General features: G+C 45.0%; 1 protein-coding gene across 1 annotated transcript in view; it reads right to left on the minus strand.

Moving 5' to 3' along the window:
• Positions 1–4,445: 4,445 nt before the first annotated feature.
• The window catches only part of KPNA6 (karyopherin subunit alpha 6), a 38,418-nt gene continuing 18,950 nt past the window's right edge, over positions 4,446–23,913 (minus strand). The window contains 14 exon segments of the mRNA XM_043505955.1: positions 4,446–11,763; positions 12,270–12,353; positions 12,356–12,447; positions 13,828–13,849; positions 13,852–13,954; positions 14,563–14,688; positions 15,723–15,801; positions 17,143–17,306; positions 19,145–19,244; positions 20,825–20,913; positions 21,138–21,269; positions 22,290–22,384; positions 22,820–22,919; positions 23,292–23,387. Of these exon segments, the coding sequence (XP_043361890.1) occupies positions 11,576–11,763; positions 12,270–12,353; positions 12,356–12,447; positions 13,828–13,849; positions 13,852–13,954; positions 14,563–14,688; positions 15,723–15,801; positions 17,143–17,306; positions 19,145–19,244; positions 20,825–20,913; positions 21,138–21,269; positions 22,290–22,384; positions 22,820–22,919; positions 23,292–23,387 (1,470 nt within the window). The 3' untranslated portion in view covers positions 4,446–11,575.

Genomic DNA, 23,913 nt, shown 5'->3' on the forward strand with positions numbered 1-23,913 from the left:
CTGTGAGAGAGGGGGCAGGGAGACACTATCTGGGGAGAAGCTGTGAGGAGAGGGAGCAGGGAGACACTAGCGGGGGGGGAAGCTGTGAGGAGAGGGGGCAGGGAGCACTATCTGGGGGAGAAGCTGTGAGGAGAGGGGGCAGGGAGACACTAGCGGGGGGGGAAGCTGTGAGGAGAGAGGGCAGGGAGACACTAGCGGGGGGGGAAGCTGTGAGGAGAGGGAGCAGGGAGACACTAGCGGGGGGGGGAAGCCGTGAGGAGAGGGCAGGGAGACACTAGCGGGGGGGGACCGTGAGGAGAGGGAGCAGGGAGACACTAGCGGGGGGGGAAGCTGTGAGGAGAGGGCAGGGAGACACTATCTGGGGGAGAAGCTGTGAGGAGAGGGCGCAGGGAGACACTAGCGGGGGGGGAAGCTGTGAGGAGAGGGGGCAGGGAGACACTAGCGGGGGGGGAAGCTGTGAGGAGAGAGGGCAGGGAGACACTATCTGGGGGAGAAGCTGTGAGGAGAGAGGGCAGGGAGACACTAGCGGGGGGGGAAGCTGTGAGGAGAGGGAGCAGGGAGACACTAGCGGGGGGGGAAGCTGTGAGGAGAGGGGGCAGGGAGACACTAGCGGGGGGGGGAAGCCGTGAGGAGAAGCAGGGAGACACTATCTGGGGGAGAAGCTGTGAGGAGAGGGCGCAGGGAGACACTAGCGGGGGGGGAAGCTGTGAGGAGAGGGGGCAGGGAGACACTAGCGGGGGGAGCTGTGAGGAGAGGGCGCAGGGAGACACTAGCGGGGGGGGAAGCCGTGAGGAGAGGGAGCAGGGAGACACTATCTGGGGGAGAAGCTGTGAGGAGAGAGGGCAGGGAGACACTAGCGGGGGGGGAAGCAGGGAGGAGAGAGGGCAGGGAGACACTAGCGGGGGGGAAGCCGTGAGGAGAGGGCGCAGTGAGACACTAGCGGGGGGGAAGCCGTGAGGAGAGGGAGCAGGGAGACACTAGCGGGGGGGGAAGCCGTGAGGAGAGGGCAGGGAGACACTAGCGGGGGGGGGAAGCCGTGAGGAGAGGGCGCAGGGAGGCACTAGCCCGAGGGGGGGAAGCCGTGAGGAGAGGGGCAGGGAGACACTCGCCCGAGGGGGGAAGCTGTGAGGAGAGGGGCAGGGAGACACTAGCCCGAGGGGGGGAAGCCGTGAGGAGAGGGGGCAGGGAGATACTAGCCCGAGGGGGGGAAGCCGTGAGGAGAGGGGGCAGGGAGACACTAGCCGGGGGGGGAAGCCGTGAGGAGAGGGGGCAGGGAGACACTAGCCCGCTGGGGCTGGGGGAAGCCGTGAGGAGAGGGGACAGGGAGGCACTGGGGGGGGGAAGCTGTGAGGAGAGAGGGCAGGGAGGCACTATCTGGGGGGGAAGCTGTGAGAGGGGACAGGGAGGCACTATCTGGGGGGGAAGCTGTGAGGAGAGGGGGCAGGGAGACACTAGCGGGGGGGAAGCTGTGAGGAGAGGGGGCAGGGAGACACTAGCCCGAGGGGGGGAAGCCGTGAGGAGAGGGGGCAGGGAGACACTAGCCCGAGGGGGGCTGGGGGGAAGCCGTGAGGAGAGGGGACAGGGAGGCACTGGGGGGGGGAAGCTGTGAGGAGAGAGGGCAGGGAGGCACTATCTGGGGGGGAAGCTGTGAGGAGAGGGGACAGGGAGACACTATCTGGGGGGGAAGCTGTGAGGAGAGGGGCAGGGAGACACTAGCGGGGGGGGCTGTGAGGAGAGGGGGCAGGGAGACACTAGCCCGAGGGGGGAATCCGTGAGGAGAGGGGGTAGGGAGGCACTACCCTGGGGGTGGGGGAAGCTGTGAGGAGAAGGGCTAGGAGATACACCCCCTGTGGTGGGTCCAGGAGCTGTAAGGAAAGGGGAGGCCTCATGCACTAGCCTGGCTGCTGCAATGTCTCAACCATAAATTCAGCAGCAGGTTTAGTTCTCCTCTCCCCTGCAACCTTTTCCCCTTGCTTTAGGGAGTGACAAAAGCAGCTTTTTTGTTGTGTTTGACAAATGTTATGGGTGGAGCACAGGTAGGGGTCCAGGCCTCTGGTTTTCAACTGGAACACTCAGTCGAAAAGGGACCCTGGCAGTGCTGTTAAAAGTCAGCAGGGCTAAGGCAGGCTTCTTGCTGTGTGCTGCCCCTGCCCTGAGCACTGGCTCCACAGCTCCCAGTTGCTGGGAATCCCGGCCAATAGAAGCTGCAGGGGCGGTGTGAGCAGTGTGCACTGCTGCCTGCCTGTGCCTCTGCCTATGGGCCAGACATGCTGGCCACTTCGTTGAGCAGCATGGAGCTAGGGCAGACAGGCAGCCTGCCTTAGTCTCGCTGTACCACTGATTAGGAGCCACCTGAGGTAAGTGCTGCCTGGCTGGAGCCTGAACCCCCCTGCCCCAGCCCTGAGCCCCCTCCTACATTCCAAGCCCTGTATCCCCTCCCACACCCCAACCCAAGCCCAGTAAAAGTAAGGGAGGGTAGATGGGGGGGAAAGAGCACGAGCAATGGGGTTGGGCTTTAGAGAAGGGGTGGGATAGGTGCTGTGGGAAAGGTGCTGTGGGAAAGGTATTTGGTTTTGTGCAATTTAAGAGGTGGCAATCCTAAAGGACAGGCAGAGGCTATTTTGCCACCTTAATGTTAAGAGTTTCCCTACACCCCAGTGCAGATTCAAACGCCCTTAGCTGCACTGCAGGTAGAAGGGTAGCCTTGGTCTGGAGCAAATGTGTGCCACTGATAAAGTCAAGAAAATGACCTAATGGAAACAGACATAGGCTAGGCCATGTAGCCCTAGCTACTATACAAAGGAAGTTGAAGTGAGCTGTAGCTCACGAAAGCTTATGCTCAAATAAATTTGTTAGTCTCTAAGGTGCCACAAGTACTCCTTTTATTTTTTGTGAATACAGACTAACACGGCTGCTACTCTGAAACATCTTTTTGAGTTTTCTGAGGGCTGTTAAGCTGTTTGGGGAACAGCTGCACCATTTCATACAAACATGGAACTGATGTTAGCTAAGATGGACATTGCGTTCCTCATCCTTTACATGTTGGTTCTGCAACTGTGAGTTGTACACTTGATCCCAGGAACAGGTCTGGGCTGCAACATACCATTTACTCAGCAAAGGTAACCAAGAGAATATAATGGCCATACTGAGTCAGACCAAAGATCTAATCAAACCCAGTATCCTGTCCTCTGACAGTAGCCGCTGGCAAGTGCCCAAAAGAGAATGGACAGGCTATTAAGTGATACATGCCCTGTCACCCAATCCTAGCTTCTGACAAACAGAGGCTAGGGACACCATTCCTGTCCATCCTGGCTAATAACCATTGATGGACCTTTCTTCCATGAATTTATCTAGCTCCTTTTTGAACCCTGTTATAGTATTGGCCTTCACAACACCCCTGGCACTGATGTCTTCTTTAGAGGGCCATATTTTGTCTAAAGAAATAATCAGTCTTGACAAAGTAGAATCTCAGTTACGAACACCTTGGGAATGGAAGTTATTTGTAGCTTTGAAACTACTATGCGGAAAAATGAAATAAGCACAGAAAGTTTCCTTACTTTGGCAATTTAAAAAAATTTCCCTTTTGATTTGTAGTTCATTCAACACAGTACTTGCTGTATGTGTTCTTTTTGCTGCTGCCTGATGGTGTACTTCTGATTCCAAATGCTGTGTGTTGTTGACCAGTCAGTTCATAACTGAGGTTCTACTGTACTAATTGCAGCCCCAGCAGTTAACATGTAAAACAGCACACTCATGGATTAATTACTGCTGGACCAGATAACCTGTATGAAAATGTCCCCAATATGATCTGCAATATATGCATCATGCTGTTTAATTAAACCTTGCCCCTGTGAATGAATTAGTTGAGTAATTTAAAGTGCAAGTGTGTTGAGGCAGGAACTTGTCTCCATTTCCACAGTGCTGCCTACATGCCATCCAAAACTGTATGGGATATAGGATGGTTAAAGTAGCGTTTACTACCTTTATAGTTTGGGCTTAGTCTTACTGCAAATGGCCTCCTACAGCTAGGAATGTTCAGTCCCAGCTGAGTGGAAAGGACAGAATGCAGAGTTTGAAGACTGCTTTGATTAGTACTTTTTCCTCCTCCAGCTATGTGGTTAAAGAGTGAAATAGGCATAACAGGCTGATCCCAATATAGTAATAGGCAAGGATGGGCTGGTACAGTTCAAATTTATTGGTAGACAGAAGCTGTGCTTGCCCTGCAAAGTGGTCCTTTGCCCATGTCAGCTTTTCACACATTGAAAATTTATAAACAATCCTCCATCCAAGTTTTTTGGAGAGTTTTCCTTGCAGTTTGCCAATAAGAGTCACAATGATTTTACCAGTATATTGGCATGTGGGCACCCTGTTGGTACACTTTAGCCCAGCTGCCCGGATCCCTAAACTATGACACAAAATAATCCAGACAGATTGAGCACCAAGAGCAGCTTTGGAACAGACTCTTTATTTTGCATTGTATCTATTACAGTGTTGGAAACTTAGATACATTTAACTCTGAATGTGTATAAATATCTTTAATCTGTACACATCATACTAGTCCATACTAGAGTCAGGTGTGTATCCTCACAAGGCCTATCAACCAACCATGGTACGGCTATAATGTACCTCTAAAGGGCCACACATTGGAAAAATAGCCAGAGTTGTTTGTTTGACTTTTATAAAAGAAAGTTAAAAAAAAAAAGTTGAATCACTGTTGGCTGTTGATGTGGCTACATCCTGAAGTCCCATTCCCAGACTTTTGATTTGGGTAAACAACCACATACTATTCCTCCCCTTGTGCCATGCTCACTAGTGGTTTCATAACACAACCCACACATGAGCAGATTTAAAAAAAAAAAAATATCAGAACACAGCACCAAGCTCCACCCCAAGGGCTTGGCTTCATATGGATTAATGCTTTGAGCACTGTTACTGCAGCAGAATAAGCCTTTTAAATGCCATTCCTAGAGCCTGTAACAGTTTGCTTCTAAAAAACAGTAGACATCTTCAGTTTCTGGGTCCCTGGATTGTTCTAAAGAGGGATCCAGAACAGATGGAGTGAATAGTATTTTGGAAACTTTCCTCAATAGTCTTTCTCCAGCCCAGTATTGTAGCTAGGTCTGACAGTTGTACCCATCTCTTCCCCTCTTGTGCTCCCCAGAATTAATTTTAAAATCCAGATCAGTTGTGACACTGGTTGTAGGTAATTTCTTAAAACAAAAATATTCAGTTAGATTTTTTGCATAGACCTGTGCTGATAAAAGGCTTATTCACTCAGGAGTTTACCATATCTGTAATAAATGAAGGGTAAGTGGCAAGCAGGAGTTCAGGTTTACTAGAGAAACTAGATCTGCACCTCCAGTGAAGGAAAATAAGATTCAGATGAAGAGCTCCACCCTTTAGGGCTCTTTTGAAGTCACTGCAACAGTTCTGTTATGCAGACAGCTGCTGCATGTTCTGACTACAGCTGCCTGTCTATATAAGACACCAAGCACAGGTCAAGTCTTAAATGAAAGGAGGATATACATCCCTTGATCAAATTCAGACAATACAGAGAACTTACTTGCTTTAGGTCAACTGAAGTAGCCCAAGCTCCACATAGTAAAAGGATGAAATCTTAGCCCCAAACTGAAGCGATAAGGTATTAAAGATTACATTAACGCAGGGCCAAAAGGAGAAAACTAGAAGTTTAGACTGACTAGCTAATTCTAATGTTCTAACTGATGGAGATACTAGAAGCCTGGAATGCTTTGCACTAAAAATAGAGTGATCCCTTTGGAATTACTCTGATATGAATCAGCAGCCTCTAACCCCCTCGCCACCTTAATCTGGAGATGTCTGCCACACCAGTCTGATGCAATTCAGTTTTCAGAATGAGACTGTCAGGAATGGAAGCTCAGTACTAGTGTTTTACAGCACATCTTACAGGCCCAATGCTTACGGATTAGGAAATGTGGCAAGAGATTTTAGTCTGTACATTTGGCTGAAGAAGATCCAAAACTCCACTGAGATAAGGTCCTCACATTTTTTATATGACAGGACAGAATGGTACCTACTGTGGGCAGCCTTAAGACTTTTCTGATAGTCAAGAGAAAGTAGTACTTTGCTTAGACATCACTGGTAATTTGCAACATATTAGCAAGTATCTAACATGGCTAAATACAGAACCAAGATGAAGTCCATCTGGATTTAGACCAGTTTAACACTAGAATTTGGATCAGTTTTTAGTACTATACAAGGCCTCTGCATCAATGGATCTTCCATTTTTTGCTACTGCAGTGTTATAATCCCCTTTGGGACACCTTGGTTCAACACTGTCCTAATTGAAGCTTTACTGCACGCTTTAAAAGGTCAGAACATTCATGAGTTCTAGCTGGATTGTGAGAAACATGCCAAGACAGCTTATGAGAGAAGAGGCTGTGCGGTTTAATGCAGTAGTGTTGAAGAGGCTGGTCTAGGAATAAAAAAAACCCCACAAAAACCACAACCAAGAATGCTTCAAGTTATGATACTTGCAGAGATCTGAGAATTATGAGGGAAGGGATCCAGTATAGTGGCACAGGTTAAACTTCTTCTAAATACTTAGAGATTTCATTGTACCAGTTATCTGCCCTGGTCATGTACTAGAGACCAGAGAAACCAAACACTAGCAGTTTAACTGTAATTGCATGCTTGCCTGAGGATCCTTCCTCAAAATTATCCCTGACATATTCTGTGTTGATATTGCTTTCACTCTAGGTTGTAGTGCTATTGCTCTAGGTAACCAATATAGAGGAGGTACTGCCAACAGTCAGAAGTCCCTACATGACAAGAATGTAGAGCTAGTTTTTAGCTAGCATTCACTGGGTATGCCATACTTGGAGGTATGCTAGATGCACACAATTACTGAGCAATATAGTGTGCAGGAAGTAAACTAGCCTCCAAAGTGTTTTGGAAGCACCGAAGAGATGGTGGTCCCAGAAGATAAGTGTACGAAGTAGACACCAGACCTAGGGGATTTGATACCCAAGTTGCTGACAGCACAAACGTAGCACTAAGGTTAACTGAATGGGTTGGCATAGTTTGTAGTGCAACCACTGCAGTGCAATATTGCTAGGAAAAAAGGCAATAGATTGTTTAACAAAAAACAGTAATATTCAAAATAAAAGTAGACCCATAAGATGAATGCCTGAATTTCAATATCTCTTGTAGATCTACACGGCACTTGAGCTGAGAAAAATAGAAGCAGCTTACATGCAAGGGGGGGGGGGAAAGAAATGAATGTTTGTTAAAAACCAAGTGGCAGTGGCACACCCCACAGCATTTGTGGAGGTTCTGGAGAGAGCTTATCTACAGACACTTAGCATAAATTCAACAAGGTTGACATCAGCATGGATTCTCCTGCACTCTGTAAGAGCAGCTTGCCAAAAGCCAAACTTGTTTCCTAATATCAGTTGTAAAGTTCCAATTCAGAAGACAGCAGGAAGTGATGCCCTTTTCACAAGATTTGTTTTTTTTGTTTATGGGGGGGAGGGCAGGGTGCAAGATTTTTTTTGCTAAACCAGTTATTCCCCCATTTTCTATAAAAAGATGTCAAGCTAATTACAAGAAGGAACAATACCTCAATAGGTGGCTTGGGCTTAAGTATTAGTTTCTCTGGTTGCTAAGGGAAGGTTTGAGTTGTAATTTAGACAATATACTGCTTTGTGTAGGAATGGCTCTTGCTATCAAGGACAGAAGCAAGCTTCCTCACAGCAGGAAGATATTAGGGCCACTCTAAGCAAAAAGCCATCCTTACTACCTCTGCAGCTTTTGCTACAAGTTTGTTAGGTAGTTCCACATCATTTCAGTCCAGTCTTATTTCAGGGACCAAAAGTCTCATTTAAAAAAGCAATCTTGCAAAGCAGATCCCAATGCCTCTTCATGCTGCAATGAATGGAAGAAGCTTCAATGGAGTGAAGAGCTCCATTTCTTTTGCATGGTCCCGAGGTAATGCATAGAACAAATAAAACCTTGGGTTTTAAGTGATTTACATCAGAAGACTAAGATTGTGGATGAATCAAGATCTTTTGGTTACCTTTTGCTATTGAGATGCCATCCTAAAGCCATGGAGGTATCAGGCTCTATCCTGGAAGGATACGTTCTCTTCACCACAGACCTAATATAGTACTCTGGTTCATGTAACACCTCAGATAGCCGACTGGTGGAACAGCAGCTCCAAGAATGTGTCCCTCATCAGTTAAGGTCACAGGTGGCTTTGGAGCATTTCTCAAGGCCTTCCACATAGAACCTGTCTATGGAAGGGATACATTACGGCTTTTCATTTGCCAAAGAGGGAGCCTTTTTGGAAGAGTAAAACAAGATGGGGCTCAGTATTGACCAGATATCACAGAAGGACTACGCCTCATGGGAGACAGAGCTGAGGAAGGAAGGAAACAGGAGAGTCCCACACAAGTCTTCTCCAGTTCTGGGTTTCAAAGTTGTTAACTTCCCTTGGCTGTAGATCCAATTTCAAATACAATATGAATATCCAGAGTCTAGTTGGTAAAAAAAATTAGACACTGAATAGGTTTACCCTAAGCTTAAAATAAGGTTTATTGATTGGAGAACTGTTCAATCCTATAGTGAATTTTACTGTCTCCATGAAACTGATCATATGAATTTTGTTCCTCTGAAGCCCTTCACTTGATAACAGTTCCTATTCAACAACTGGTTACTTCCTATTGACAAACAGCTTGATTCTGCAGATTTAGCCTACCCCACCTGCAGGCTTTCAAGCAGCCTGGCTACCACATCCTGTGGTCAAATCCAGCCCCTGAAGGTCTCCCAAACAGCCATGCAGGAGAACAATCCTTTTTATTCATCCACATTCTCTTCTTACTCTCCACAAAGTGGGTGTCTGCTTATACATCAATTCAGGGCAATTTTTAGTTTCAATGATCCCTGCAAAGCAGTTTGCTACAGCATCCATTTCTCTTCCAAATCCACTGCTGGATTATTTGCAGATACAGAAAGAGAAGAGGTGAGAGACAGGTGTCAGTGCAACAACCGAGCTTTAGGGTACATCCTAGAACCCAAAGTACCATATGCATGGCCATGGGAAACACATCATTGATGCTAGTGCTGAAAGGCCTACAAGTGGAAGGAAAAATAGCAGCAACCCCCCCCCCCGCCTGCCTCACAAAAGAGATAGGAGAAAACACCCATCTGTGTAAATTTCACTTAACCCTCAGTTGCTCACTGATATTTGTAATGGAGGGGGAAAAAAAAAAAAATCTCTTGAGGCAAGCAAGACTCTTGAATGAGATTGGACCAATTAGATTGTAGGTAGGCTGACCCCTGCATCATCCCAGCATCCAGGAATATACTCTGCGATCATACTGATGGTATTCGAGACCTTAAGCAGAAGGCTAGGCTTGAATTTGAATATACGTCCAGATCGCTTATTTCTTCATCTTCCATCAACTGCATAAGGATTCATTAGAAGAGATTTTAATTTGCATGCTCTCCTTTAACAAGCTACCCCAATACATATTACATTGAACTACACAATGAATCTTTCTTTCATAAAAGCCTTAATACAAAAGACTTAGCAGCTAACCCAAGCTTTAGAAGATGGACAAAAGGATTTCTCCCCACTCTGTTTAAAGAGAAGAGGGAGGGGATGCACACTAGCCAGAGGCATGTAATTGAGCCACTGGGCTAATGCAAGTGGCTTGTCAAGTAACCTCACAAACCTTAACATTTTTTAAAATGCAATATTCAGTTTCATTCTTCACAGATAAATGAAGGTTCCAATTTTAACGTGCTCGCTAGGAGTCCAAGCTCCCTGGTAGGCTTCTAAAGATCCTGCAATGGCACAACACTCCAGTACACCATGGTTAAGCTTTCACACGTGCTCCACAAGGCTATATCTAATATTAAATAATCCACCCCAAACTTGTGCTGCAGCAAGTGATAAAGGAACTTAATGCATTTAGAGATCACTAGCCACAGCCAGCCACCAGTCAAATGCACCGGTGTTTACTTTTTTTTTTTAAATGTGAAGAACTTGTGAAATTGGATTTCTTGATTTCATACAACTGGCACCATGCTTTGTTTCTTACTCTCTTGAAATTCCCAGTCCCAAAGGCTTCAAAACTTGCACTTGCTTAGGACAGCAAGAACAGGGAGGGGATGCACACAGCAAGTCTATTAGACACCTCGGTGAACCATGTTTCCCCATCCCCTTCCCTCAAATCCCAAAATTGTTTGGGTTCTCCATAGCCTATTGTGTTTTATCACTCTTGGCTAAGTAAACTCAATCTGGAAAAGGAGTTTAAGACAAATCTATGTTTGCTTGTACAGTACATGAGTAAACAGGAAAAGAAGCAGGACAACCAGTGAGTGAGTGAGTTCATAGACCATCATTTCCAGGTGTACCTGCCTCACAGTATTCTATTTACATAAATTACAGAAATTTCATATATATTTTTCTCTGAAGCCCAATTAGACAAATATCTACCTATATATATATATAAAAAATACAGAGCTTTGATTCTTCCTTTTGAAGTAAAATGTACATGATCCAACTGTGAGCAGAAAGTAATCCTGAAAACTCAGGCCCTTTGCTACTGGAGTTAACACCGCACACAATGCTCCTGTCAAGTGTAGCTATGCCCTCCTTCCTCCCCACCCCATAACAAACAATCCACCCCCACCCCATCCATTCAGAAAAAAATCCAAATCTTAATACATGTTTTCATGAAACAATTTTCAAGTAAAGATGAAGATGGGTTTCACCATTTCAACAGTTCTGTGACTTCAATCAAGCAATGCAAGTGAAGCCCGTGCAATGGCAGCTGTGCTTCCTCTTTTCAAAGACCACCAAAACATCTCCCCCACCTCTTCACAATTACCATCTTTGGGGTTTTGTTGCTTTTTTTTTTAAATACCAATAACAGTTCTTTAAAAAAAAATTTTAAACAAAGGGAAAAAATCCTTCCCCAGGAAAAGTCTCCCCACTTCTCCTTTGTCCATTTACAGTATGTTTCAAGGAGAACTTGGCCCATGTCCAATGGTGCAGTCCACTGAAGGAGAGCTGCGAAAAGGTGAGGGGCTAAACTTTGCTCTTGGCAGATTAGAGTCCTTAACAAAGAGTAAGATGTGCAAAAAAATTAAATAGATCAACCCTAGCTTCCAGGATTAATGTTGTCAGAGAAAAGAATGCTTAACTTTTGATTTGTGTTTTTCCCCCACCCACCCCCAATGAAATTTCATTTAAGTACCCGAGGTAACAAGTGACACAATATTTGTGAAAGATCACCACAAATTAAAACAAGAGGTGCAATTTGTTACCTCCGTGTCCTTCCTCCACCTTGGTGCCTGCTTTAAAGACATGTATGCAGCAGCAAAGAAAGTGTAAAAAATAAAATCCCCTTCTTTCCATGAGAGCAAAGCATTGCTTCTAGCTGTTCTTGAAGGAGGAACTGTTTCCTAATGGGTGGCGGGGGTGTTTGCGCCTTCCGTTTGTTAGGAGGGGGAAATGGGACTATAACTCTGGCTGCTCCCAGTTGATTTCTGGCAAGTTTGTGGTGTTCTTCCTCATCTGAACACATTATAGCTGGAAGCCTTCCATAGGGGCCTCAGGCTGCTGGAAGATGAATTGCTGCTGGTTCTCGTCTACCTGGGGAGCCAGGTTGGAGTCGTCATCCTCTACTCCAAAGTAGTGCTCAATCAAATCAAAGGCCTTCTGGTAGATTTCTTGGTTCTCATGACTCTGCAGGAACTCTATCTTATCCAAGCCTTAGGAAAGAGAAAATGGAATGTGGCAAGACTGATCAGAACATCCATATTATTCCCTGCCCCCATCCATCCTTCCATCCATCCTTCACCCTTTCAACTGTTTGGGGCCACAAGACCACCATTTGTTCAGCTTGCATTTTGCCCACCTACCCCTTCCCCCAGGCCATGCCCTCTTCCCACCTACCCCCCTATTCCTTTTCCCCCCTACCTCCTATTCCTTCCCCCCCCCGGCCACCACCTCACTTTACATGTACATCTTCTCCAGGCACCTAATTAGTGGAGCCATGCTTGTGTGGCTCCATAATAAGGTGGATGGCCCTTCTTCTCTCGTGTGGGGCTGCCCAGGAGTGCACATTAGAGGAACTATCCACGGACCACCTGAATGGAGCTTGCAGACCACTAGTGGTCCGCGGACCACAGTTTGAGAACCTCTGCTCTAACACTATCCTGCATTACTTCCTCCTGGGAACAAGTCACAGCAGCAAGGCAGGTGAGAGCCCACTTACCATAGGCTTCCTCAATGAGGCTGCAGTAGGGGTTGATGCCTGTGCCACTTTGCTTGGCCTCCTGCTCACCGAGCCGCAGGATATCTCCAGGCCATTCAGGGCCACTTGAACAATCTTGGAGTCCATGACAGTCAGCAGGTCACACAGAGGTTTGATACAGCCTAGGTTTACCAAGTACCTGAAGAGAAGGCACAGGGAAGACAAACATTCAGTTTATCAGGAAGGAAAGTTAAGTAACAATGTGGCATTCATTTAGGTTTAAAGGGCCACTGTCAGGTTTAAGGTTTAATTTGTATTTTAAATATTGCCTCAACAGGTAATACCCTTTTCACCATTAGCTATCAAAGCTGGATGTTTGAATTAGGCACTTTAACCTCTCTCAAGAGCGCTAACAACCAGGGCCCTTATTTACAATGTGTTAGCACTCAACTCCTATTGAAGTCAGAATCCAGATCTATTAAAAGGTGCCTGACTTTATATGCAGGCAAGTTTTGACATTCTAGTCTAGTTTGTCCAAGCTGCTTGAATGACAAACTAAACTATGAAACTGGAGTCTATATCACTGTTTACAGTCACATGCACTATTTAAATCCCAACAAAAAACTTCACTGGAATTTAAAAAAGATTCCCATGGGTCTTAAATTTTGCAGCATATCTTTAAATTATTTAGCCTATAGTTAGCCAGGTATTTATACTCTGATACTGTGAAAGATTTATACCCAACATCTGTTTAAATTTAGACTTGCAAAATTTGTGCATTTCCTACACAGGCTGCAGAAAAACAAAGTTACCACCACTAACTCACCTGCATAGAGTCCATATTACATGTTTTCCTGTGTAAAGCACACAATACCGACAAAGTTATAGGAGCACTTGTAATGCTGCTGCTGCTGCTATTAGATGCACACTTAATAGAATTTTAAGGACATAGAAATGTATTTTGAATGAAGCAGAACAGAAAGGGTTTTAAACCCAAGAGCAAGTACTGATGGATTAGGAAATTGAAGTGCTTAACTGGGTTTTGAATTGTACCCAAGCCAGAGTGTCAGCATATGCATGTCAGGTACATGATGCAAACCAGACACTTCCAGAATTATACTGCATGGCCAACATGCTGAAGACTTATAAGTGCATCCTTTGTGTGGTACAAGATTTTTAAATCAATACTGTTTATGCTACATTTGAGGTGTGTTTTAGTTATATAAAACCAAGTTACACTAAGCTATAGCTCAGACTTTGAACTATGAACAATGACTCTTCTAGTTCTCAACAGCTAGTCTCAATGGTGACTGCAGAAGCAGCACCAGTAAGTTATCCCTACTTGAATGGCTTTACAGCAAAAATGTATTCTCTTCATTGAGAGAATTAGAGCCTAGGGAAAGCTATAGATACATGTTGGATCTCTGAATATATCTTGGAGCTTCTTTCAAGGCCAAAGTAACTAGAGGAGTTGATGGACGGATGGCCACAAATGCTGATGGCAAACTGATTGTACAAAGTTCCTATAGCTTCATGGAGTCAGAGACAAAGTACAGATAAAACAACCTCTCAAATGTACCTGATCTGCTCTGGGGTTCCTCTGATGTCGCATTCGTGATGGCCCAGGCTGCCTCTTTCCTTGTGCGGAATTCTGCTTTCTGTAAGATTTCTATCAGCACTGGGAAAATGTTTGCATCTATGACTGCCTGAAGGAAGAGAGAAGCAGCATTTAGAACAGGCCAAGTGACTCCTAAAAAGCTAGCAGGCTCCAGGAACAGAAATCTATAACCTTTTCAGTGATCCCCATCAGCTTTCCTACCATGTTCTGTAAGTGTAAGATTAAGTTTACTGTCCAAGAACTTCTCCTATTATTGCACCAATACCACAGGAAGTCATTGGTCACTGTGTACACCTGTTTGGATATAGGCCCTTAGAAAGGATAATCATCAAATGCTGTACACCCATTGAAAAGCATTATTCTAAGTGTACATCTGAACTTTGGAACCACAGTGAAGAGGCAGATTAATCCCCATCTCCCCAAGCTCACTCAGTGATTAGACATTTAGAGCATGTTTCAGACCAGGCTCCATTTGTGGGCACAATTAGCATCACTTAGATGTCTAACTATCATTGTGGGTGCAGTCAAGTAGAACAATGACACTAATTGTGCCTGCAAATAAATAGAGAAAAAGGGAAGTCCAGGGTGTAAAATGGCCTTTAAACACCAACCAAAAATCACAATCTTTGTTTTAATGGTGCTCCGTGGATCCAAGAGTGCTGCAGGTGGACCTGCCGAGGATTCTAGAAACTGTACCTGTATCTGAGCCCTGTTTCCAGCTGTGATGTTAGAAATGGTCCAGCAAGCTTCCTTCCGGATAGACTCTTTGGGGCTGCTTAATAAATGAAGCAGGCAAGGCAGAGCTGAGCAGTTCAGGATCACCTTAAGAGAAGAGTACAGGATAGGATGACACCATTCGCCTTCTTCCACTTCCAGATAGTGGATACTTTCAAAAAGAAAAGGATACTTGTGGCACCTTAGAGACTAACAAATTTATTAGAGCATAAGCTTTCGTGAGCTACAGCTCACTTCATCGGATGCATTTCAAATTCGTTTCATTTCATTTCAAATGCATCCGATGAAGTGAGCTGTAGCTCACGAAAGCTTATGCTCTAATAAATTTGTTAGTCTCTAAGGTGCCACAAGTACTCCTTTTCTTTTTGCGAATACAGACTAACACGGCTGCTACTCTGAAACCTGGATACTTTCAGCACATCTTCACTGAATTCTTATGGGGAAGAATATTTTCTTCCAACATTTTCCAGAAACTCCCGTCACTGAATGAAGTGTTCCACTGGGCAGCAGCAGGAAGAGAATGCTTTTCCTATCCCAAAGAGGCATTTGTAGGATCAGACATCCCAACTGCCAAGTGTTCTACCAGGAATGCACTATATGTGGTTCAGGAGGCAGACAGAAGACAAGCCTCCCTCCGCTGCATCCTGCTCCTCATCTCCTGTTGTAGCAGAGCTCAAGGAGGAGGCGGGGAAGCAGAATGAGTCATCCCTAGTTCTTGGATGCTGGAAATTAGGAATTTCAATGACTGGAGTCCTGAGATTTGTTTCCCTACACAAACATTGGCTACATTTCCCTACAATGCTTGTATACACTATATTTTCCATAAGCACCAATACATAGAAGGGACTTTTGTGGCATGGCTCAAGATTGAGCTGCAATCATGGCTTAGTTCATCTTATGGGCAACCCTGCAGGTTGAGCCATTCCTGTTTCGATTAAGGGCTGGGTATTCTAAGCTAGATTTCATCTTCTAGTGGCAAGTCTAGAAATCTGAGCGCAGATCTGTCATTAGACCTTTACTCTGTCGTCTTAGTGATGATCTGGGTTTTTATCCGAGACATTTTAAATTCTCCCTCCTGCTCAAACGTTGAATTTGAGAAGACCTAGTCACATCCCACTCACCTGGGTCTGGATGTCATCACCCGTCACAATATTGCCTACAGCTCGCAAAGCTGGAGAAGCTACTTTATAATCATTGTGCCTAAAAGAAAAAGGGAAAGAATCAGTCCAAGCCCTTTGCAACAGAATCCCTCCACCATCCTCACCCCCCAACATCGCCCCCATTTAGTTAAAATTCCACCATCAGAAGAATACAGCAAAATGTGTCCAAACCAAAGACTGTCACTGAAAGAGCAAGGATTGTGTCACCATAAGAACATTCTTTATCCTCTTACAACTGTAAGCTTCATCATGGACCACTTCTTGTCACCTTCAAATCACTCCTAAACTTTAGTCTTTTATGCCCCTCCTCACTTTTGTGGCATCCAATTAACAGTAATTAGAACACTCCTGAAAATGCATTTATTCTCCAAACCCTCAAGATGCAATGCAAATGAAAGCCATCTGCATTAGACAACACAAAATCAACAAATCTAAAATAGAGCAATGACTCTACAGACAGTTCAATGGATAATTACAGGAGTGTCAACAAAAGACAAGTTTATTTGGAATGTGCTGTATTTATTCTGACAGGTTTCAGAGTAGCAGCCGTGTTAGTCTGTATTCGCAAAAAGAAAAGGAGTACTTGTGGCACCTTAGAGACTAACAAATTTATTAGAGCATAAGCTTTTGTGAGCTACAGCTCACTTCATCGGATGCATTCAGTGGAAAATACAGTGGGGAGATTTATATAGAGAACATGAAACAATGGGTGTTACCATACACACTAACGAAAGTGATAGTAACACCCATTGTTTCATGTTCTCTATGTATATAAATCTCCCCACTGTATTTTCCACTGAATGCATCCGATGAAGTGAGCTATAGCTCACGAAAGCTTATGCTCAAATAAATTTGTTAGTCTCTAAGGTGCCACAAGTACTCCTTTTCTTTTTGTATTTATTCTGTTATTGATCCTTTTCTTCTAACATTATAATAGAGCCAACAAAAGATTACTTTAAGCTTCCACAGATGAGTTTTAAAGCATTAGAGCAGCACAGAGTGTACGGTCTTAGTCTGGCATCAACACCATAGCCTTTGCCCATTCATGGGTTAGACTAGCTCTCAGGACCAGCATTGTCTTTGTGCATCATGCTCTTCCTAGCATAGGGCACTACAGCTACACTTGCAGCACTATACAGAGACTTTTCCCCTGTCCAATAGGCCAGCACAACCCATGTCATGTATTCCCATATACCCATCGATACTAGATAATCCCTCTGACACAAGCAGCCTTAGTTTTCTACCCATTAGGCATCAGTTTAAAACATTAGTGCTGTGGTGAGCGTTACCTTGATAAGCTAAGAGTTAACAAGACAAACCCATATTCACATGGGCTGTTCAGTCCAAGGTCTTTGCCTCTTATGCAGGGCAACACACTTACATTAACAGCTCTACCAGTCGCCGACACACCCCAGAGTCTATTACTGCTTGGATTTTCTCATTGGGGCCATCTGATAGGTAGGAGAGTGCCCAGCAGGCATCTGCCAGCAAGTCGGAGTCACTGCTGAATAATAATCGGGACAATACCGGCAAGCAAGGAGACACCTAAAAGAATAACCAACAACCCCCACCCCAGAGAGTTTAGAAAAGGTTCGTTGAGAAGAGGCAAGGCAGCTTTGTGTGCAAGCATGCCAAATGTCAGTGTGTGTGACTAATGAACTGGATGCCATCCTATAGGTGGGGTTCTCACCTAGATTTCTAAACCTACCACAATTAACAGTACCAAAGAACTGGTTCAAGTAACATCAGAAACCAAAGTTTCCATTCATACATTTGATACATAGGACCTTACATATTTGTTCAGGGGCCAGTTGTCTGACAAAGTGTTAGAATTGTTGATGTAATAGGGGTAGTTTTAGATACACAGGTTCCTACATAGTTCACATAACCTTGTAACAAAAAAAGAGATTCGAGTTACAAGGCCTCTCCAACGCTCACTAATCCAGCATATAAGGGGTCATCTCTCTCCAAAACTAAATATCCAGTTATAAAGCTTTTTACCATTCTTTATAAAATGAGCAACAGCTGGACCGTTTGCAGTTTGGATGACGAGCACTCTTCTCATGGAAGACTACCACCTCATTTCCTGCCCCTTTGATAATCTTGAATAGCCAGTACTGTTGACAGGGACCCCAACAGTCACCGCCATACTTGGTAACCTATGCAATGGTGCACAGCCTTACACATACTTCTGATTATCCATCACTGCAGCTTCTTCAGCCTTATCGAGGAAGTTGTCAAGTAACAGACCTTAACCACAGTGTTAACCAAAATAGGGAGCAAAGATCCTTCAGACCCGCTTAATGTTCATGCTGTTACTGACCATCTTTTTTTTTTTTTTTTTTTTAAAAAAGGAGGACAGGGGCACCAAACAAAGGGGCGTGGAGAAGAGAAGGCCTTCCATGGGTTATAAGTAAGGCTGCTGTGAAGGATTTCTATATTTTGAAGTTTGGTTTGTTCCAAATTGGAACAAACTCCAAAGTTCTGCGTTCTCCACTAAAGAGAATGGAGCCCCAGCTCTAGGGCAGCCTGCATGGCCTAGATCAGGGGTTGGCAAACTACGGCCTGGGGGCTAGATTTGCCCCCCCGAGCTGTTTTAATTCAGCCCTCAAGCTCCCGTTGGGGAGCGGGGTCTGGGGCTTGCTGCACTCCAGCCAAGGAGTGGGGTCGGGGGCCGCTCTGTGCAGCTCCCAGAAGCAGCAGCATAGCTCCTCTCTGGCTCCTATGCCTAGGGGCAGCCAGGAGGCTCTGCTCCACACACTGCCCCTGCCTCAAGCACCGCCCCTGCAGCTCCCATTGCCTGGGAACCATGGCCAATAGGAGCTGCAGAAGCGGTGCCTGTGGATGGGGCAGTGTGTAGCAGAGCCACCAAGCCATGCCATGGCATAGGAGCCAGGATGGGGGAGGGGACGTTGCTGCTTTCAGGAGCTACTTGATATAAGCACCACCAAGAGCCACCCCCACACACCCCAACCCCAATTTTGTGAGCGTTCATGGCCCACCATATAATTTCTATACCCAGATGTGGTCCTCAGTCCAAAAGGTTTGCCTACCCCTGGCCTAGACCCTGGGGTCCCTGACTCAGGCAGTCCAGCAGGTCCAGACTGCCAAGGAGCCTAGGGATGGAAAGCTAGCAGGAAATGGGCAGGTTTCAAATGCTGCCTCGCAGCCCTTGTCCCATCAGGCCCCCACCTTATTCCCAGCAGAGTTTCATCAAAATTGAACCATCTCCATCAAATGTTTAGATGGAGATCAGCAAACTCCAAAAAAAGTGTTTGAATGTTTCTGATGACCTCTAGAAGTAGCAGACCTCAGGGTCTTGCTGGGGTTCCCTCTCCACAACAGCTTCTGTTCCCATTAACAGGAAAGGATTCATTCCTCACCTTGTCAAATTCAGGTGGTGGGTTCTTCCCTCTGCACAAGTTTGATAAGGCCCAGACAGCATTTCGAGTCATTGTCAACCTGGTGGACTTGGTGAGGAGCCTAAAAAGAGAATCAACAGCTATTATACTCCCAGGTTAAGTCAGTTGAGTTGCCTTTAAAACCAGCACATGATTTAATATGAAGGAACGCAGTAAGAGTCCAAGAGGTTCGAGACAGCTGCACCCACTTGCTAAGCCCAGGTCTGAAAACATATCATGCTATTGTTGTATATTTCATGAGCATCATGCATAGACCGTGAGGAAAGATGAACTGTGGCTACCCCTAGGGCAGAAACAATAGCTGTTTAACAGCACAACTCTGAACAGGAAGCATATACTGTCTTCAACTAAAATTGCTAGGGGAATTTAGGTTGGCAGAATGTGATTTCTCACGATTGAATTTGGCTAAGACATCCAGATAAGCACCCGTACTCTGATGAAGAGGTCCATGGAATTTTCAGTGATCAGGACCTCATTTTTAGATCTCATCTGAAAAGATCAGCAGCTTTAGGACCCCAGAATACTAGTTCAGTACTGACCCAGGAACAATGCTATTTGCAATACAATCAATGCCACTTCTTGCCAAAAAAACTACCACTCAAGACTACACAACTGTATAGAAATTATGGTGAAAGATTTGAAAATGTTTTCAACAAACTGATTTCTGCTGGTAGCAACCCCATTGCCAGTGCTGACAGTATGGAAGCTTTATCTTGTGGTAAAGTGCATTTCAGGAGAAAGCCAGCTTTTAAAGAGCTAAATCATTGACCACCTTAGAGGGTCCAGTTGAAATTAGAAGCTTTGTTCTCTAACACTTCATGGTTCATAAAGAGCGAGAAGTTCCCACCCACTTTTTGGACTCTGCATGAAATAAGATGGGGCAATATGGTGCTTTCCTCTTGGACCATGACCAGCTCTGTGCACCCATCACAATCACCACCACAAATAAAACCAATCCCTTAGTTCTTGGACAGAAAAAGTCACCAGCTTAGCCTCAAGGAGCCTGAAGTCAGCAGCTACTGTAAGAAAAGGCTGTTGACTGACTTGAACCATCTGTGGCAAAGCACTTATCTTGCTACTAGAAGCAGCATCAGTCCACCCAGAATATGACTGTTTTGAGAGTAATTAATATGGCTAGTACTTGAAAGCCCTCAGTCTAGGTGAATCTTCCCATCTCCATTTCTAGTGTGCTGAAGCAGTTGTCAGGACTTGTGTGTTAAACAGAGGCAGAGAGCACAGTGCAAAGACCTTCTTCTCCTCAACCCTGGGAAGACCTCAGACTAATGGGTTCTTGAAGTTTATAGTGTAGCTGTTTCTTTGGATTCTCTGCACTTACTATATATGCACTTCTCAATAGGCCCGTGACTTCAGAAAGGGCTATCTGGCATACCCTGCAATAGGCGCTCATGCCGTGCACAGCAAGCATAAGGATGTGTGAGGTGAGTTGTCTAGCAAGTTGTATCAGATACCAGTCCAAACTACTGCCAATTCATCTGATGCCTATTCACAGGCTAAGATGACTCCCAACTCACACTCACTCTTCGGTAGTTCTGTTCACTCAACCTGGACACCAAGAGGATACTCTGCTTTAGTACACTGGAGCTTTAAGAACTGTATTGCCAAGTGTTCATGGCTACTCACAGTAATAAGGGAGGAAGAATAGAGCAGTTAAGGACATAATCTCTACACACAGAGCTGTCTCCAGCGATGTTCCCCAACGCCCAGACAGCCTGGAAGGAAAGCAGCAGTTTTAGCATTCGCACAGTCTCTGAATAGAGGAAGAAGGGAGCACTGTCCTAGGAAAATGTTTCTATGACTCCAAGTAACTAGGCCAGACTGACAGAAGCTCCAGCTCTGGAGCTGCTTGCTAAACACCTTCATGCATGTTAAACACTTAGTTGAAATTCAGTGTCTATAACACTCAGCCTATCCAAAGAAAACTAATGAACCATACCTGTTCTTGGACATCCTCAAAGTCAGAGTTTAACAGCTCTATGAAGATAGGAACTGCCCCAGCCTCAATGACTATTTTTGTTTGTTGGGAGGTTCCTGATGCAATATTCGTCAAAGCCCATGCCGCTTCAAACTGAAACAAGCAGATCAGTAACACGTTACAGAGCAGATGCACAATGGCATAAGCTCAACAACCCTAACCAGAGCAAAACATTTGCTATTGATTTTAGCCTATCCTCTTTTCATCTTGTGCTCTCATATCTACAGGGGGGATTGTTTTACAAGACAGTAAGTTTTCCTCCACAATCTGGCTGGATGATTGCTCACTGAGCGTACTAGTTTCTGGCACAACAATGGTAGTTCTAGGGAAATCTACAGCTTTTTTTTTTTAATATATATAAGAGTGGGGTGGATTTTGGGTTTCCCAGGGTAGATCCTGCCCACATCCACCTGAAGCAAAGGGAATATCATTTTACAGGTCTTTGACACTGAAAAACTGAAGCAGTTGCACACATTAGTCTCATCTCTGCCAGCACTGCAGTTCTTCTCAGCATGGGATTAACAAAACCAAAGCTCACTTCCACTTTCAGTGGTCAGGCCAGGAAACACTACCTCAATGACACCACACCCCAAAGCCTCAGACCATTCCCCACTATGAGGAACATAGTCTCAAGGTGGCCCAGAAGAGTTCCTGACCAGACCTTTGTATTGGGTGGGAAGTGAAGAGATTGTTCTACTCGAACAGCCAACTCTATCCCATGCCACTCCCCTGGATACCAGTACAGGTGTGGCATTTGTAGCTGAGCCCCAGGTGAGAGAGCTTCATATTTTGCTCTTTGTCTCCCTTTGCTGCCCTCTTATGAGTGACTTTAATGGCTAAGCTCCCATTCAATTCTCCTTAGAGATGGATCCCTATGACACGACACCTCCTGGAGGAAAAGGAAGTAGATGACCACCTGCCTAACACCCTCAGTCGTGTGAGAAAACGCAGTCTCCTCAAAGAAGCAAGGCTCATACTCTGCAAATTCTGGGCTCTAAGATGCCACTTTTGCCAGCTCATTGCTGTAAGGTTCACACTGCTCAGCTCTGAAGTGTCATCTTATTTAAGTGCTTTTTATTCACAATATGAATCCTTCATGGTTCTCTCCTTTACCTGTAGTGTGCAATTTTCACTTCTCTTCAGGAATTCAACAAACCTGTCCACCACTCCCTGAGTATTTATCACTTCGTCTATTGGAGGATTTGGCTCTAGGAAGAAGAAGGCAGGCTCAAAACTCAGTAGGGGTATTTAAATTTAATACAGGAGATCTAGTTAATTGCATTAAATCATCCACTCCAACGATTTTAACTTGTACTTGAGCTGACAAGGCATCTAGCCAGAAGAAGGCTTTTTCCACAGTTCACCCAGCTGTGGGTCACTGGAGCATTTTCTAAATGTTGAAAAGCCAGTAAGAGACAATACTAATGGTCAGTATAGGTTTAGTATTCCCTCCCAACCCAGAGTTAATCAGGAACAAACTTGGCAATGGACATAAGTGACATTAGATGGAATTCTTCTGCCCCCAAACCCAAAGTTATTAATTCCCTGTACAGCACCAAGACTGTGCTAAGTGCTTCACACAGCTAAGAGAGTTACCTGTGAGAGCTTATGAACTAGCTAAGAAAAAGGAGCTCTGCTTTTACCTTTGGAGAGCAGTTTCCTGAATTTCTGTGTAGTTGCTAGCTGCAGATCAGGGTCCTCTGAGAAAAGCATCTCCACCATCTCTCTTGTGATCACTCCCTCCTAAGAGGGCAGGAAGGGCAAGAAAAGCAGCGTCAGATAGAACCACAACTCCAAACTTATGGTTGCAGACCTCAAAGTCAGAACTTAGTACCACCAGAATCCTGTGCGCATCCTTTTGATCTGAAGACTAATCCAAGTTAGGACCACATTACTCTTGAAAGTCTAATCCTGGAAGGCTTTTAAAACTCACCAGAATCCCATCTGCAATATTCGTAGAAGATAGGAGTACAAGGGGTTACGAAGGGTAGTGAATTAAGGAGTACTAAGGCATGGTACCTATGCATTTGTAAAGGGTTAAAGTTTGTTGATTTTGTGATCCACAGAATTAAAAGTCTGTGTAAAGGAGGGACTAAGTTACTCAAGAAGCCTTACCCCAGCTGTGGCAGTGCTGACATAGGAATCCATGAGGAGGCTATCAAACATGGCAGCATCTTCATTAATAAGTTCCACATTTCTCCTTTTAAATAGCTGAAAAGAGATAACCAGAGTGAGTGGTATCTGTCAGAAGGCAATGCCGGACTTAGAGCCATCACAACTGGGTAGTCTTGTTCCACAAACAAGAACATGCCATCTGCTAGACCAAGTGCAACTTAATAGGGGTGGCAGCTTAACCCTCTGCAGAATAGTTTGACCTATGAATCCTGGTAAGAGTGGACCAAGTCCTACCCTTAGTTGTATCCATGGATTTCACTGGGACTGTAGGGTGTAGGCAAGTGCAGAACTTGGCCCAATGAGTTTAGAAAAGAAGAGCCAGGTTGTGGACCAGGCTTGAGGCATGGGAAGAGCTGTGTGGGAGGCCTGCAGCATTTGCTAGTTCAACATGTGATCCTATCATTTCTCTCACTCACACACACACCACACCACACACACACACACCCCCAACCAAAAAAAAAAAAAAACCCAAAAACCACACCTAAGGACAAGGAAAAGCTGCAGCCCATTCGTTTTACTTGGTCTTCCCAATCCTCAAGAGCAGGCAGTGCCATTTTTTAAG

Source organism: Dermochelys coriacea, chromosome 19, assembly GCF_009764565.3.
Source record: "Dermochelys coriacea isolate rDerCor1 chromosome 19, rDerCor1.pri.v4, whole genome shotgun sequence".
In the NCBI taxonomy this organism is placed as follows: Eukaryota; Metazoa; Chordata; order Testudines; family Dermochelyidae; genus Dermochelys; species Dermochelys coriacea.